The 14,312-nt window shown below is 35.0% G+C and overlaps 2 protein-coding genes across 2 annotated transcripts in view; both read right to left on the reverse strand.

Annotated features, from left to right (window-relative positions):
- Window positions 1-581: 581 nt before the first annotated feature.
- On the reverse strand, window positions 582-4,445 carry LOC127073734 (chaperone protein ClpB1). The gene is made up of 6 exons (XM_051014927.1): window positions 4,203-4,445; window positions 2,903-4,056; window positions 2,617-2,798; window positions 1,779-2,413; window positions 1,154-1,631; window positions 582-1,063 (listed from the first exon to the last, which is right to left on the reverse strand). Exons 2-6 carry the CDS (start codon window positions 4,050-4,052, stop codon window positions 770-772), a joined length of 2,739 nt encoding a protein of 912 aa, XP_050870884.1. The 5' UTR covers window positions 4,053-4,056; window positions 4,203-4,445; the 3' UTR covers window positions 582-769.
- A 1,650-nt stretch (window positions 4,446-6,095) lies between these two features.
- LOC127136219 (zinc finger BED domain-containing protein RICESLEEPER 2-like) overlaps window positions 6,096-14,312 on the reverse strand; it is a 102,576-nt gene continuing 94,359 nt past the window's right edge. The window contains exons 2-3 of the mRNA XM_051062809.1: window positions 6,367-7,646; window positions 6,096-6,134 (exon numbers count right to left, since the gene is read on the reverse strand). Coding sequence (XP_050918766.1) covers window positions 6,096-6,134; window positions 6,367-7,646 — 1,319 coding nt within the window. The remainder of the gene's footprint in view (window positions 6,135-6,366; window positions 7,647-14,312) is intronic.

The following is a 14,312-nucleotide window of genomic DNA, read 5'->3' on the forward strand; positions in this document are numbered from 1 at the left end:
AAAAACATCACATACACACTCCAGCTATTTGAATTGTGCAATCACAGTTGCTTAGATTCAAGAGTTCAAAGCACTTGAATCATGTCCATAAATTTCTTCAACACACAACATATATAGTTCCTCAATCTGTATCCAGAGCTCATGGAAGAAAGATGGAAAAGAAATACAAATACCTGATATCGATACCGTGAGAGAGAAGAGGGTGAGAGATCGATTCTGCGAGAGTGAGAGATATTGATTCGTGAGAGACTCGTTTTGTGAGAGTGAGAGAGATCTCGCGAGAATGTAGAGAACACGGTGGAGATGAGAGAGTGAGGGAATTCACAATTTTGTCATTTGAGGTGGAATTGTAAATTTCTCTAAATTCGTCATTGAAAAATATCACATAAAATTTCATCATTTTAAAAATTCTGTCATTTATTTATCCACACAAGATTCAAACTCAATACTTGAACTAAAGTTATGTATATTGTTGCAGGTTGGGTTAAGGCCTAGATTCAGTTTATATTAGCTCACAGACCATAGTTTACAAGGCGGATAAGAAGAGAGAAACCACAAATTAAATAAAGCATGGTAATGAATGAACTCATTAAACAGAAATATTTATTGATGACAAAAAAAAAAAGAGAGGATATTACAACTTACAATGACATGATTTTTATCAATGAGACACACCAATTCAAACGGACAAAACACATATCAACAAGAACACAGCTTAAACATGAGTAACTACACCTACACAAAAACATCATAACAGTTACACTTAAATTCATTCTTCCATTTCATCATCATCAATTTCCTCAATTCTCATTTTCTTGACAGCCTGAACAGCATCACTTTTGGGTCCATTCGGTATCTGAATCAAAATATCTGACTTCACTCCTGTTTCAGCATTAACAATGCCTCCATTCTTTTCTACACGGTATGCCAAGTCACTTCCCTTGGGCCCAGCATCTATGTATACAGTTGTATTTTCGTCAATTTCTTCTCTTATAAGCATTCTAGAGAGTTCTGTTACCACCTTCTTCTCTAGCCACCTTCTAATTGGTCTAGCACCATACACCTACACAAGTCACAACAATAAAAACTGGTTAGTAACGTTTTTTTCTGCAGTATCAAAATGATTAGGTCTATGAATGAATATAACACTTACGGGATCATAGCTCTCAGCGAGAATTAAATCTAGTGCTGCATCAGTCACTGCCAATGCAATTCCTTTCTCAGCAAGACGACTAGCTACATCCTTCATTTGTAATCTTGCAACCTTCCTCAATTGTTCATGTGAAAGAGGATCGAATACAACAACTTCGTCGAGTCGATTTAACAATTCTGGCCTGAAATGCCGTCTTACTTCCTGCATTACTCGGTCGTGAGCATCTTGCATGGTACACTTTCCTGAAAGTCCACTTAGGAGATGCTCAGCACCAAGGTTTGATGTCATGATAATGACTGTGTTTCTAAAATCCACAGTTCTGCCCTGTCCATCAGTTAGCCTTCCATCATCCAAGACTTGGAGAAGAGTGTTGAATACAGATGTATGTGCTTTCTCAACTTCATCAAAAAGTACCACACTATATGGCCTTCTCCTTACAGCTTCAGTTAATTGACCACCTTCTTCATGTCCAACATACCTGAAAATACAATTCAACAAGTGAGCTATGAAATGCATATTGAATACAAGTCTATAATTTTGTTCTAATAGACCAAATACTTGTATGTTTAATCTCTATTTAGGCTTTTAGTCTATATAAAATTCAAGTATTAATCCAAAAACCTACCCTGGTGGAGCACCAATCAGTCTTGATACGGAGTGTTGTTCCATGTATTCCGACATGTCAATTCTTACTAGCTGATTTTCATCATCAAAGAGTTGTTCTGCCAGAGCCTTTGCAAGTTCAGTTTTACCAACACCAGTTGGACCAAGGAATAGGAACGACCCAGTTGGTTGTTGGGGTCTTCCTAAACCAGCTCTTGATCTCAATACAGCCTCAGCAACAGCATTAACAGCTTGGTCTTGTCCCACAACTCTAGTGTGCAATCTGTCACCAAGTCCAACCAACCTTTGTTTCTCATTTTGGCCTAGCCTAGTCACTGGAATACCCGTCCATCGGCTAACAACCTCGGCTATTTGGTCCGGTCCAACTGTTTCTGTCAACATTAAGTTCTCATCGGTATTACCATTGGTGCTTCCTTCAAGGTTTTTTATTGCAGTCTCCACCTCTTCAATTGCACCATATCGCAGGTCTGCAGCTCTGGCTAGATCATACCGCCTCTCAGCCTCCTGTAATGCGAATAGGAGCTCCTCACGTTTCTGCTTCAGCCTTCGAATTTCATCAATCCTCTCTTTTTCTTTGCTATACTTCATCTTCAGAGGTTGAAGCTTGTCTCTTAAATCGTCAAGTTCTCTCCGCACCTACAAATAACATCAAAAGTTAGAACCATTTAGGTATTAAAAATACACAAGAAAATAAAACTGTCACGTACTACAAAAAAAACACAATTTGATTAACTAAGTTATTCATCTCTCATAGAATATATATACGTTTATTGTCTAATTTCTATCAAATTTGAACTTGGAAGTCCTGGTTAAGATGAAAACCCAGCACTTATGCTTACATCTACAAGACGGGCTTTGCTAGCCTTGTCCTTCTCTTTCTCTAGAGCATGAAGCTCTACTTCTAGTTGCATTCTCTTCCTTTCAAGATTGTCAATTTCTTCCGGCTGACTATCAAGTTGAACTCTCACATTTGCACATGCCTCGTCAACTAAATCAATTGCCTTGTCAGGAAGATGACGCCCTTAACAAATACAAAACACAAACATATACAATGTTAGCAAAGCCACAACCAAAATCATGCTCATAATCAAAAGAAACAAACATTAAGACAGTGCAAGAGCATACCAGTTATGTACCGACTAGACAACTGAGCTGCAACAACGATAGCACGGTCTTGAATTCTAACACCATGATGACCCTCATATCTCTCTTTCAGCCCACGAAGGATGCTAATAGTATCAGGCACACTAGGTTCAGCCACATAAACCTGTTGAAACCTCCTTTCAAATGCTGCATCCTTTTCAACATATTTTCTGTACTCGTCAAGTGTTGTAGCACCAATGCATCTCAGTTGTCCACGAGCAAGCATAGGTTTGAAAAGATTAGCAGCATCCATTGATCCTTCAGTTCGACCGGCACCAAGAACAAGATGAATTTCATCAATGAAAAGAATAACTTTTCCTTCAGCTTCTTCAACCTCCTTCAAAACAGACTTCAACCTCTCTTCAAATTCTCCCCTATACTTAGCACCAGCAACTAATGCACCCATATCCAAAGCAACTAACCTAACATCAGCAAGATTACTAGGAACATCACCTCTAACAATCCTCTGAGCCAACCCTTCAACAACAGCAGTTTTTCCAACACCTGGCTCTCCTATAAGAACAGGATTGTTCTTAGTCCTTCTTGACAAAATCCTAACAACCCTTCTTATCTCTTCATCACGCCCAATAACAGGATCAAGCTTCCCCGCTTGTTCAACCAAATCTCTCCCGTAAGTTTTCAAAGCTTCAAAATTAGTATCACCAGAAGCACTTTCAACTTTCTTCCCCTCTTTACCACGAAGCTTTTCAACCTCTGACTTAACTCTAGAAACAGCAACGCCGGCTTCTTTAAACAAATCTCCAATCTGAGAATCCTCAAGAATTCCCAATATCAACTGATCAACAGCTAAATGAGTGTCACCCCGTGACTTCTGTGCAGCTTGTGCTCTCCTAATGACTTTAATAAGAGAAGTGCTTCCAGGTACATCTTCTGGTGGAGGAGATTGTGAAGGAAGTTTCTTCAATGCTTGTTTTATAACTCTTCCAACCGCACGTGCAGATTCTTCACCGCCAACATTTGAAATTGATTGGAAAAATATACCAGTGGGATCCGAAATAAGAACGGAAGAGAGGTGTAAAGGAGTGATTTGAGCATGTCCTGAAGTTGACGCAAGTTCATGAGCAGCAGCAAGTGCTTCATTTGTCTTGTGAGTAAATTTCTCTGGATTCATTTACCTACATTGCAAAAATAAAAATAAATATATCTACCATCTCATGAAAAGGCCATATTATAACATGTCGAGAACAAAAAAAAAAATAGACATATGAAAACAGAGCATGTTATTGGAAAATCCGGAAAGCGTTACAAGAGTTTAACATACCTTTGATTGCAAAAAGCTAAGTGAAGTTTTTTTTTTCTTCGAAAACAAGCTAGCCTAGAGAGAAAGATGATTTGTTGGAATGAAGCGGAATAGAAAAGAAAATGTAGAATTGTAGTTTGAGTTTGTTGCAGTGAGAATAATGATAATAACTAACTGATCGTTGATGAGAAGTGGGGAAGAAGATGGAGTATTTGTTAACCAGGAGGATGAGTCTGGATGCTTCTGGGAAAAGAAAAAAACTACTAGACTTTTCTATTCTATTCTCGTCTTTTCTTTTCCTACTAAAAGTTACTACTCTGTACCAATTTATAAATTTAAAAATGAGTGTTTTTTCTTATAAATTGGTTTTCAACATTTTTCAAATTGATTTTTTTTTTAAATAATGATTTATTATAGGTTTAGAAATAATTAACTATTTATGACAATTTTAACTTACTATGAATAAATTAAATTTATCAAAATACATATTAATAAAATTTTATATCAATTAAAAATTTAATTCTTCTGCTAGTTTTTATTTTGAAAATAGTAAAATCACAATTAAAAAATTATATTCAAATTTTTTCTATAAATAAATAAATAATATTAATTTAATTTTTAAATAGGCTATAGAATTTTATTAATTTAATCCAAATCACCCTCATTTTATTTGAAAATCACTAATATCACCTTAAGTAGTTGTGAAAATGTATTCTAAGAAAATTTAAATTATTCCTTAGATTTTAGAAAGTATTTTCGCATACACAGCTCGTTTCAGTCAAAACGTTAAAACAAAATAATTAAATATACATCCATGTATCTAGGGCTGGAAATGAGTCGAGTCGAGTCGAACCCGTCGTCAGCTCGACTCGACTCGATAAGAATTGGTTTAGTTTGAAATTCGACTTGAGTTCGACACGAACTTTTTTTTAAGCTCGAACTCGACTCGTTTTAAGTTCTTGAACAACTCGGTTCAACTCGTTAGGTTCAGTTCGTTAGGTTCAGTTTGTTTACTTCACGGACTAAAAAGTCATTTTTTAAAGTTTAAATTTTTTTATTATATTTGACATTTTAAATTATTCTTTTTAAAGGGAAAATATTAAAACAAAATAAAGTTTTCAAGAGATAAATTTAAAAGTCTAATTCAAAAACTATTCTTTTTGAGTTTAAGTTTGTCTCAAAAACTATTACAAATATAATAAAATAGTACAACAAAAGCTATTAGAAATTGATACATTCCCATCACAAAATGATTATTCAACTTAAATCTTCATTACACCAACTGTCAACAGTAAATTATTACACCAACTGTCAACAGTAAATTATTACACCAACTTAAATGATTTACTGTCATAGCTAGTAAGAAAAGGATAACCTGCAAGATGGAAGAGGATAATTTTTAAGCCAATTAAATTCATATATCAGAATACCAACACAACATGATCATGGTATGCTATGCTAAATCAATTACTTCTATAAATAAATTTATTTTAAATATATCACAAATAGCAGTACCTTTAAAATATATCACAAATATCAGTACTTCATATATCACAAATAGCAGTACCTTAAATCAATTCTTTTTAAATTCATGAAATTTCTAGATTTATGTTACAACATTGGTATGGTTTGAACACCATATTAAAGCTCACAAATTAATATACATTGCAGCTACCTTTTAAATATATCACAATTAACACAATACTAGTTCCTCATATATAACAAATAGTAGTACTTTAAATGATTAATTCTTTTTAAATTCATAAATTTCTAGATTTATGTTACAACACTGGTATGGTTTAAACACCCTATTAATTGTATGAGATGCTAACAACTAACAAGTAATAAAGACTAAATACACAGTTAATTATACAACAATCTCACTCACCTGCATTGATAGCTCTCTATTTATCATCAAGGGAGTAATGTAATTTTTGTTTGCACTTGCTCCACCTATTAATAAAAAGAAGAATTTAGTTTTAAAAATTATCAATGCTATTAAGGTAAAACACATGTTAACACCCATCATTTTGATCCTAGGGTCCAAAACAGAAGCAAGCGACATAACAAGATTACATTGGCTTCAATATTTGTCAAACTTTCCCTTCATCACTTTTGCCATTTCTTTCGTAAAATCATATTCATCTTAGATAGCTTGATCTAAAACTAGTTTGATTCGAAATACCTCAGCAAGATATAAGTTAGCAGTTGGATATTCACTACCTGAAATAATATTTATAACAACATTAAATACCTCTAGCAACTTGGAAACTTTTTCAACCTTTTCCCAATCATCATCATCTGGAAGAGTTGTATAGCTTGGTTCTCGATCTTGAAAATGAGGGAAGACTTCTTTGAACTGCATTGCAACTGACAACATTTGATAGGTGGAGTTCCAACGAGTAGGGCAATCAAGAATTAATTTTTTACCACCAAGCTTTAGTTGTTGAACTATTTGTGAGAATGTTTGCAACCTTGCTTCAGACTGATTGATGAACTTCACACTTTCACGCACGTCTTCAACTATTTTTGCTATTTTCCCAATACCATCTTGAACAAGCAAATTTAGTATATGCGCACAACAACGCACATGAAATAACTTTCCATCTAACACTAATTTCCGGTGCCTTAAAATCAGAACTTTTAACTCTTTCAAACATCCATCGTTGTAATGTGCATTATCCACTGACACACTAAATATTTTATTTTCAATACCCCAATCTTTAAGACATTTGAAGATAGCATCAGCAATATAAACACCACGCCGAGGAGGGGGAACATGAACAAAACTAAGAATGCGTTTATGCAAAACCCAGTCAGCATCAATGAAATGGCCAGTTAACACCATGTATTCTATCTTCTGATTTTGTGACTTCCATAAATCAGTAGTCAAACAAATCTTATTTATTGTCCTTAAAGTAGACTTCAACTTTTTTCTTTCAGCTTCATAAACAGCAATACAATCATTCTTCAATGTCTTCCGACTAATTTTCTCATATGAAATATTAGAACACTTCATTATAAAATGAAAACCTTCTTCCCCAACAATACTAAATGCATTTTCATGCATCATAATCCAATGTGCGGTGGTTTCTCGTTGTCTTTCATGGTCATATTTACCTCTTGAATTCATTAGTAGTGGTCCAGAAAGCTTCTCATCAATCTTGCTTTTTGCTGGCTGAAAGTTTAATTTTTGTTGTTGTGCTACTAGCTTCTTGTAAACATGACATGTTTGTTTTAAATGCCTCATCAAATGACTGGTTGATCCACTAGCAACAACAGAATAATTGTTTTTACAGTGTATACATTGCCATTTTTTTCCATTCTTTAATTCCACTTTTTTGAAGTGATCCCAAACTAGAGAAGTTTTCTTCCTCTTGGACTTTTGAATAACAATGTCACTGCTCTCAACATTTTCTTCATTCACAACTTCATTTGCCGGTGTTGATTCATTTGTTAGTGGTTCTTCATTAGTATTTGCATTTAAATCAATGATAAGATTCAATACATTTAAACACTATTCTCCATCTTTTGGTGGTGATTGTGAATCTCCCAATGATTCAAGTGAGGTACTGTATGACATATCTACAATAGAAAAATAAATAAAACCACAAGTTCCATTAAAAAAATTATTAAAATTTTTAAATAGAACATAATAAAAAAATTCTCATAACAGAGTTATATATTTAGTTCAAACCAAGAAAAATAGATTCAGAAAGAACATATACAAAACAAAGAAAATAAATAAAATCCTCATAACAGAGTTATAGTTCATTATATACAGGAAGAACATATAATATTTACCTCTATTGAAAAAAATTGTTGAATCTGGAAGAAAGAGTTAAAGTTTTTTTTCTTCAGAATAGAGAACAAAGACTGAAAATACGTAATATGAAGGATGAAGAAAGTTCTCTAACACCTAAAATCTAAAAAGGAATACTAAAGGTTTTGCTTTTGGAAAATGCAATACTAATAAATGAGCATATTTAAAATCTTAAAAATAGTTAATAATAATAATAATAAAGTCAAAAATAATATAAAAGGATACAAATTAAATCATATAAATTGTACAATATTTAAAAAACGTTATTTTTAAAGTGGTAGTTTAAAAAACAAATTTAGAAGTAGTTTAAAATGACACTTTAAAATTAAAAGTCACGGTGCATTATGTTTTTTTTTTTGAGTTAGAAGTATTTTACTTTGTATAAAAAAATGTCACAAGTATTTTTTAAAATAATTAATTTGATAAGTTAAAAGGTTAAAATCTATACATTATTTTTTTAAATGATACTATTGAGATATATGATTTAAAAATATTATATATATTATATATATTATATATATATATATATATATATATATATATATATATATATATATATATATATATATATTATATATATATATATATATATATATATATATATATAATATTAATATATATATATATATATATATTATTATATATATATATATATATATATATATAATATTATTATATATATATATATATATATATATATTATATATATATATATATATATATATAACCAATCGACTCATGAACCTAACAAGTCGAACTATACATAGCTAAAGTTCAGCTCATTTATTTTACGAACTTAGTTTTGAGCTCAAGTTCGACTCATTTGGTTTATGAACCAAGTCCAACAAATTAATTATCAAATCGAGTCTCAAACTATTTTCGAGTTGGTTTGGTTCATTTCCAGTCCTACGTGTATCCCTCACACCCTTTTTGTCATAAATTATTCCAGACATGTATATTCGTATTCATACCAGACAGAATTCGGAGATGCTTCTCAATAACCATACTTGACAGTAAATTTTAACTTTTCTTAAGTGATGCTAAGATGAAATTGACGATATATTAAAGTTATTCTATAATGAATTAGACCAAACAAACGATGTGAAGAAAATGACATATAAAGTAATAAATTAAGTGTACACATAAGTCAAAATAAAATACAACCTAAAATAGGTTTTTTTACCAAAATAACCCACTTTTTCAAGGAAATTCCCAAAATACCCCTAGTTTCAAAAAAAATCCCAAAATACCTCACTTTTAGGAGGAGTCGCCAATTGAATTGGAGACTCCTCTTAAAACTTGAATGGAGGCACCAATTGGATTGACTAGGGCATGTGCCCTAGCCAATCCAATTGGTGCCCCTGTGTAGGTTTTAAGAGGAGTCGCCAATTCAATTGGAGACTCCTCCTAAAATGCATTTTTTTGTGTTTTATGGTATAAGTGAAAGATAAATTTGATATAAGACGACTTGATATTAATAAAGTTTGGAGTTTACACAAAGAAACCTAATGGTGATGACCGGGATCACCTAACCGACCTCCGGTCCCACATCCTCTAGCTACCCTAACCCTTAGCCCTAACCCACGTTGACGATTCTGCACCGGTGTTTGATCATCTGAGGGGCCAGGAGCGTCACTACCAACTACATCAAAAGGTCCGTTGAGGGAGATGGATAAATAACATACCAGTAGAGTAGTGGACAAGGGCATTTGACAGAGGTTGTCGATGGGGCCACATGACAACAAACATTGTGGAATGCATGAACGGGGTTTTCAAAGGAATTCGAAATCTGCCGATAACCACCTTGGTAAGATCAACCTATTATAGGTTGGCTTCTATGTTCGCAACCAGAGGTGAAAGATGGAGTGCAGTGTTAATGTCCGGGCAAGTATTCAGTGAGTGTTGCATGAAGGTCATGAAAGAGGAGAGCATCAAAGCTAGCACACACGCTGTAACAGTCTTTGACCGTCATAGATAAAATTTTAGCGTCCAAGAAACAATGGGCAACAACGAGGGGAGACCAAATTTAGCCTACGCTGTTAGACTAAACAGAAGTTGGTTCGATTGTGGAAAATTCCAGGCCTTCCGCATACCTTTCTCCCATGTCATAGCAGCATGCGCTTATACTCGTCAAGACGCTTACAACCATTTATCTGATGTGTACAAGGCTAACACCATCATGAATGTATATACTCAAAGCTTCTCAGTACTATCAGTGGAGGATTATTGGCCTCCATATGAAGGAGATATTGTTTGGCACAATGACGAGATGCGTAGAAAGAAGAAAGGAATGCCAAACAGCACATGTATAAGAACAGAGATGGATTCCACAAATAAAATGATAAGATTATGTAGTATCTGTCGTCAACCAGGACACAACAAGAACAACTGTCTCAATCGAGGAGCATCATCTAGTTCTTAAGCTTTTTGTAACATTGTATTTTTGTAACATTCAATCATTATATATCATTAAGTTCTTGTTACAACGAGGTTCACAACAAACATCAGTACAAAACATCTGAAAACATTAATATTTCTAACTGATTACAACAATCAAATTGATGTCGTCTCGACCGAACATCATTTCCCTAGCATCCTTATCAGTCTTCATTCGCACCCAACCAAAGATACTGTCAAGTCTCTCAATACTTCTGATTTTTCCCCCTTCTGGTATTTTCCCATCTAACCAACGAACCAACTCCCTCTTCAGTTGATCGAACGTGGTGATGTTCCAAAACAGCATCAGCATTTGAGGTTTGTCTCTCGCATAAATCACCTTTCCGTATCGGCGACAAACACCAAACATGATAGCCAAATGATTATATGAGATGTGGAACAATTAGTCACACAACGCATCTATTTATAAGAAAAAAAATGAATTTTAGGAGGAGTCTCCAATTGAATTGGCGACTCCTCTTAAAACCTACACATAGGCGCCAATTGGATTGGCTAGGGCAGGTGCCCTAGCCAATCCAATTGGCGCCTCCATTCAAGCTTTAAGAGGAGTCGCCAATTCAATAGGAGACTCCTCCTAAAAGTGGGGTATTTTTGGATTTTTTTGAAACCAGGGGTATTTTGGTAATTTCCTTTAAAAGGTGGATTATTTTTGTAAAAAAAACCCTAAAATAAATCCAGAGTACAAATACTATAAACGAATGCGTTTGCGCAATCTCCATGATACAACGACATTTATGCAATACATCAACAACATGATCTACCATGGTCTGCTCCTCTTCTAGTATCTTCTGATGCACTGACCTCGGTGGATCTCCTGGAGCATCATGTATCTGTTTATCGGTGTTTTTGGTAAACAATCACTAGTTTGAAAGTCTGTGAGATTAACTCAAAAAATCTCCAAAGTAATTTGTGCAAATGATTTGTGTAAACACATGTGCGTGTGAATTGAATGTAGTCGTCGCATGAACGATAACTACTTAGAAAAAGATTTTATATGAAGGGAGGTTATGATAAATGATAAGGTAGAATGGAATAAATGATATTAAATAAAACAAAAGCAAGAGTACATGTCTTATTTAAGGAAACAAAAGACTAATGAAAAAGACTGGACGCAGACAGATACATGTTTCTCGCTCGATTATTTCTCTCTTTGACTCGGGTACTCTATTGGTATGGAGAGTATGTATAAAATTTTGCGAGCCTTGATCACATGTATGAGCCTGCTATTTATTATATTTACAAAATAATCGTTGATGACAATTATGACCACTAAGGAACTCCTGCTTTCACTCCACGTTTAATCTTCAAGTTTCCACTAGTGTGTTTACGTATTACCCACGATACTATCTGTTTGCAAACCAAGTTGAGTGATAACTACTCCCAACTTCCTTACGAACCTTCGATAGTAACTGCTTCAACATGTTGTCGATGCTGACTAACAAGGGCTCTGTACTTGTAAATTCACTAAGTCTTTCACCTTTCGTGTCACAATCGACTGATCTTCTTGATGAAATAAAGGCTTCTATCAACTGCCTCTTTTTCGAGATTCTTGACATGTTTTTCATCGACCCAAGTCTTGGGGATTTATCCCTGAGAGTCCTCCAAACCATATATCCCTGTGTGATGGCTTGTTCGATCCCTCGTCATTGGTCTATCGATGTTTCAACATTAATGCTCTTTAAGACACTTCATTAATCCTTTCTCACGGTAAATGTTTTTTCATTGATATTCTTTGTTGATTTTCCATTAGCTAAAAAACCCAAGTGTAACAGATGCCCCCAAAAAATGTTATTGTCAACCCATATCTGAGGGGAGAAGTGTGGCATTGTTTGTAACCACTATGTCATTATTCACATTATATGCCACATCATCTCAGACATGCTTGTTGTCAGTCATTGACTTTTTCTGCCTATAAACATGTCACGGGCGTGCATGCAGATTCGCTATGATTACCTCTTATTCCATAGGAGGATTAAGTGAAATGGAATCGTTTATGATTGCTCTAACTTCCACTTTTTTTCTTTCCCCTTGGCTTTTACATGCCACCTGTTGAGTTAATCACCAAGTCGTCGATCTTTCCTAAGACAAAAACTAAACCATTTATTTTTCCTCCATTTAAACGTATTTACCCAAACACCTTCTTCTTTCTTGTTCGTGCAACTTACCTTACAGAAATCCAAAATCCTAGCTTTTTCTTCTTCCTTACGCTCTTATTCAGGAAACTGGTATCCCTCAATGGCGCTTCCAGAACAGCATCATGCGGGTTTCGTAACCGATATTGAGCTTCTCATCTTTGTTAATGATCATGCCTACGTACCGGAGCCTCCCTTGGAAACGGAACACAGAAAAATCTGGTATCGCTCTGAATTTATTCCTTACGTGCTTGCGGGTAAGGTTCATGCATTTATGGGCCTCTTACCTAAATATATCAAGAAACCTCAACTCCTTTGAGATTATTTCTCCATATATTATGGGTATGAACCTATGGTGTTTATTGATGAACCTTTCAAGTTTAATTTCTTCAAAAAAACCGGATCTTCCGTTCCTCTCCTCAACCGGAGGATGTTGAGTATATTAAGTGGCTAGATAGGATTGAGAGAAAGAAAGTACATTATTGGAAATATTTAGGGATTTACGATATTGTCCATCTATCCAGGGTAAGTCTCCCTTATAATCCTCATATGTTGATCGCTTCCATGTGTTTCTGGGATACATCCACAAACACTTTTCAACTACTATGTGGGATGGTAATTCTTACTTTCTTTAACATAGCCTCTATAGTTGATGTTCGGCCAACTGGGCTGGACTTCGATCCTGCAAAGGTTACAAGAATTAATCATGCACTCTCCTTCCTTAGGCCATCTTATAGCTCTTTCATATAGGATCATCGAAATACAACCAATGATATTTCTACGCACAAACACATTGCCTTTCTTACTTACTGGTTATCGAGGTATGTATTATGCGCTAAATCTATTCATATGGCTAAAAAATATATGCCCCTCGCAACCCAGCTCTATGAGGGTAGAAATTTTGTGTTAGTTGGCTGATACTCATGCGACTTTATGAGTCTCTGGCCTTAGTCGTTGATGATATGGTAAAACCATAAAATCTCAACAACCTACAAATAGGTGGACTTATTTGGCTCTTCCAGTTGTGGTTGAACGCCACTTTTGAATCCTCCCTGAAAACCATAGTTCCTCCCAACTCGACGGTGGGAATCGATGGGCCTCGACTATCTAAGCCCACTCCAGAAGATGGGATAGCGGTCTATCTAGAGATCTTCGAAGATTATTTCTAAATGTTTTATAGGTGTAAGATCTTCGCTGAGTTGATGGCCCCTTTTGCCAATCAAAAATGCAGTCCTGACTGGTTCAGGAAATCTTACCCTAACCGGTCCCGACAAGAGCAAGACGAGATATAGAGAGTTCTATTTGCCAGCTTCAATTCCACCCTTATCTGGACGAGGCTTACTACTTCATTGGTAGGTTTGAGGGTGGCCCCTTATCAACCGAACTTGGTGGCTAGGCAATTCGGGTTGAGCCATCTGCTCTTCAATTGCCTCATTCCTAACACTGAAACCTTCTTCTGCATTCTTGACACTACTACTAAGAGGTGTCTCAATGGCAGGCGTTTGTTTTACAGAAAGAAAGAAGTTTTCTTACACACTTTCGACTACACACTTTCTTACCATTGTATTTAGGAGTTCGAAGAGTGGTGGGCACAAAATTAGTCCTTTGTGCCTGACCATGCCATGATGGCACAACGTTTAATTTATGCATTTTCTTTCCTAAGAAAATGAGGTGTGTTTGTCAAAATCATCTAAACGTTTTTTACACTGCTCTGAGTCT

Source organism: Lathyrus oleraceus, chromosome 4, assembly GCF_024323335.1.
Source record: "Lathyrus oleraceus cultivar Zhongwan6 chromosome 4, CAAS_Psat_ZW6_1.0, whole genome shotgun sequence".
NCBI lineage: Eukaryota > Viridiplantae > Streptophyta > Magnoliopsida > Fabales > Fabaceae > Lathyrus > Lathyrus oleraceus.

What these genes read in the sequence shown, in the direction of transcription:
- LOC127073734 (XM_051014927.1), bottom strand. Translation starts at nt 4,052, where the DNA reads ATGAATCCAGAGAAATTTACTCACAAGACAAATGAAGCACTTGCTGCT. An exon ending in GTCTAGTCGGTACATAACTG is followed by an intron (nt 2,799 to 2,902) that starts GTATGCTCTTGC and finishes GTATTTGTTAAG; the next exon opens with GGCGTCATCTTCCTGACAAG. An exon ending in GCAAAGCCCGTCTTGTAGAT is followed by an intron (nt 2,414 to 2,616) that starts GTAAGCATAAGT and finishes TGTTATTTGTAG; the next exon opens with GTGCGGAGAGAACTTGACGA.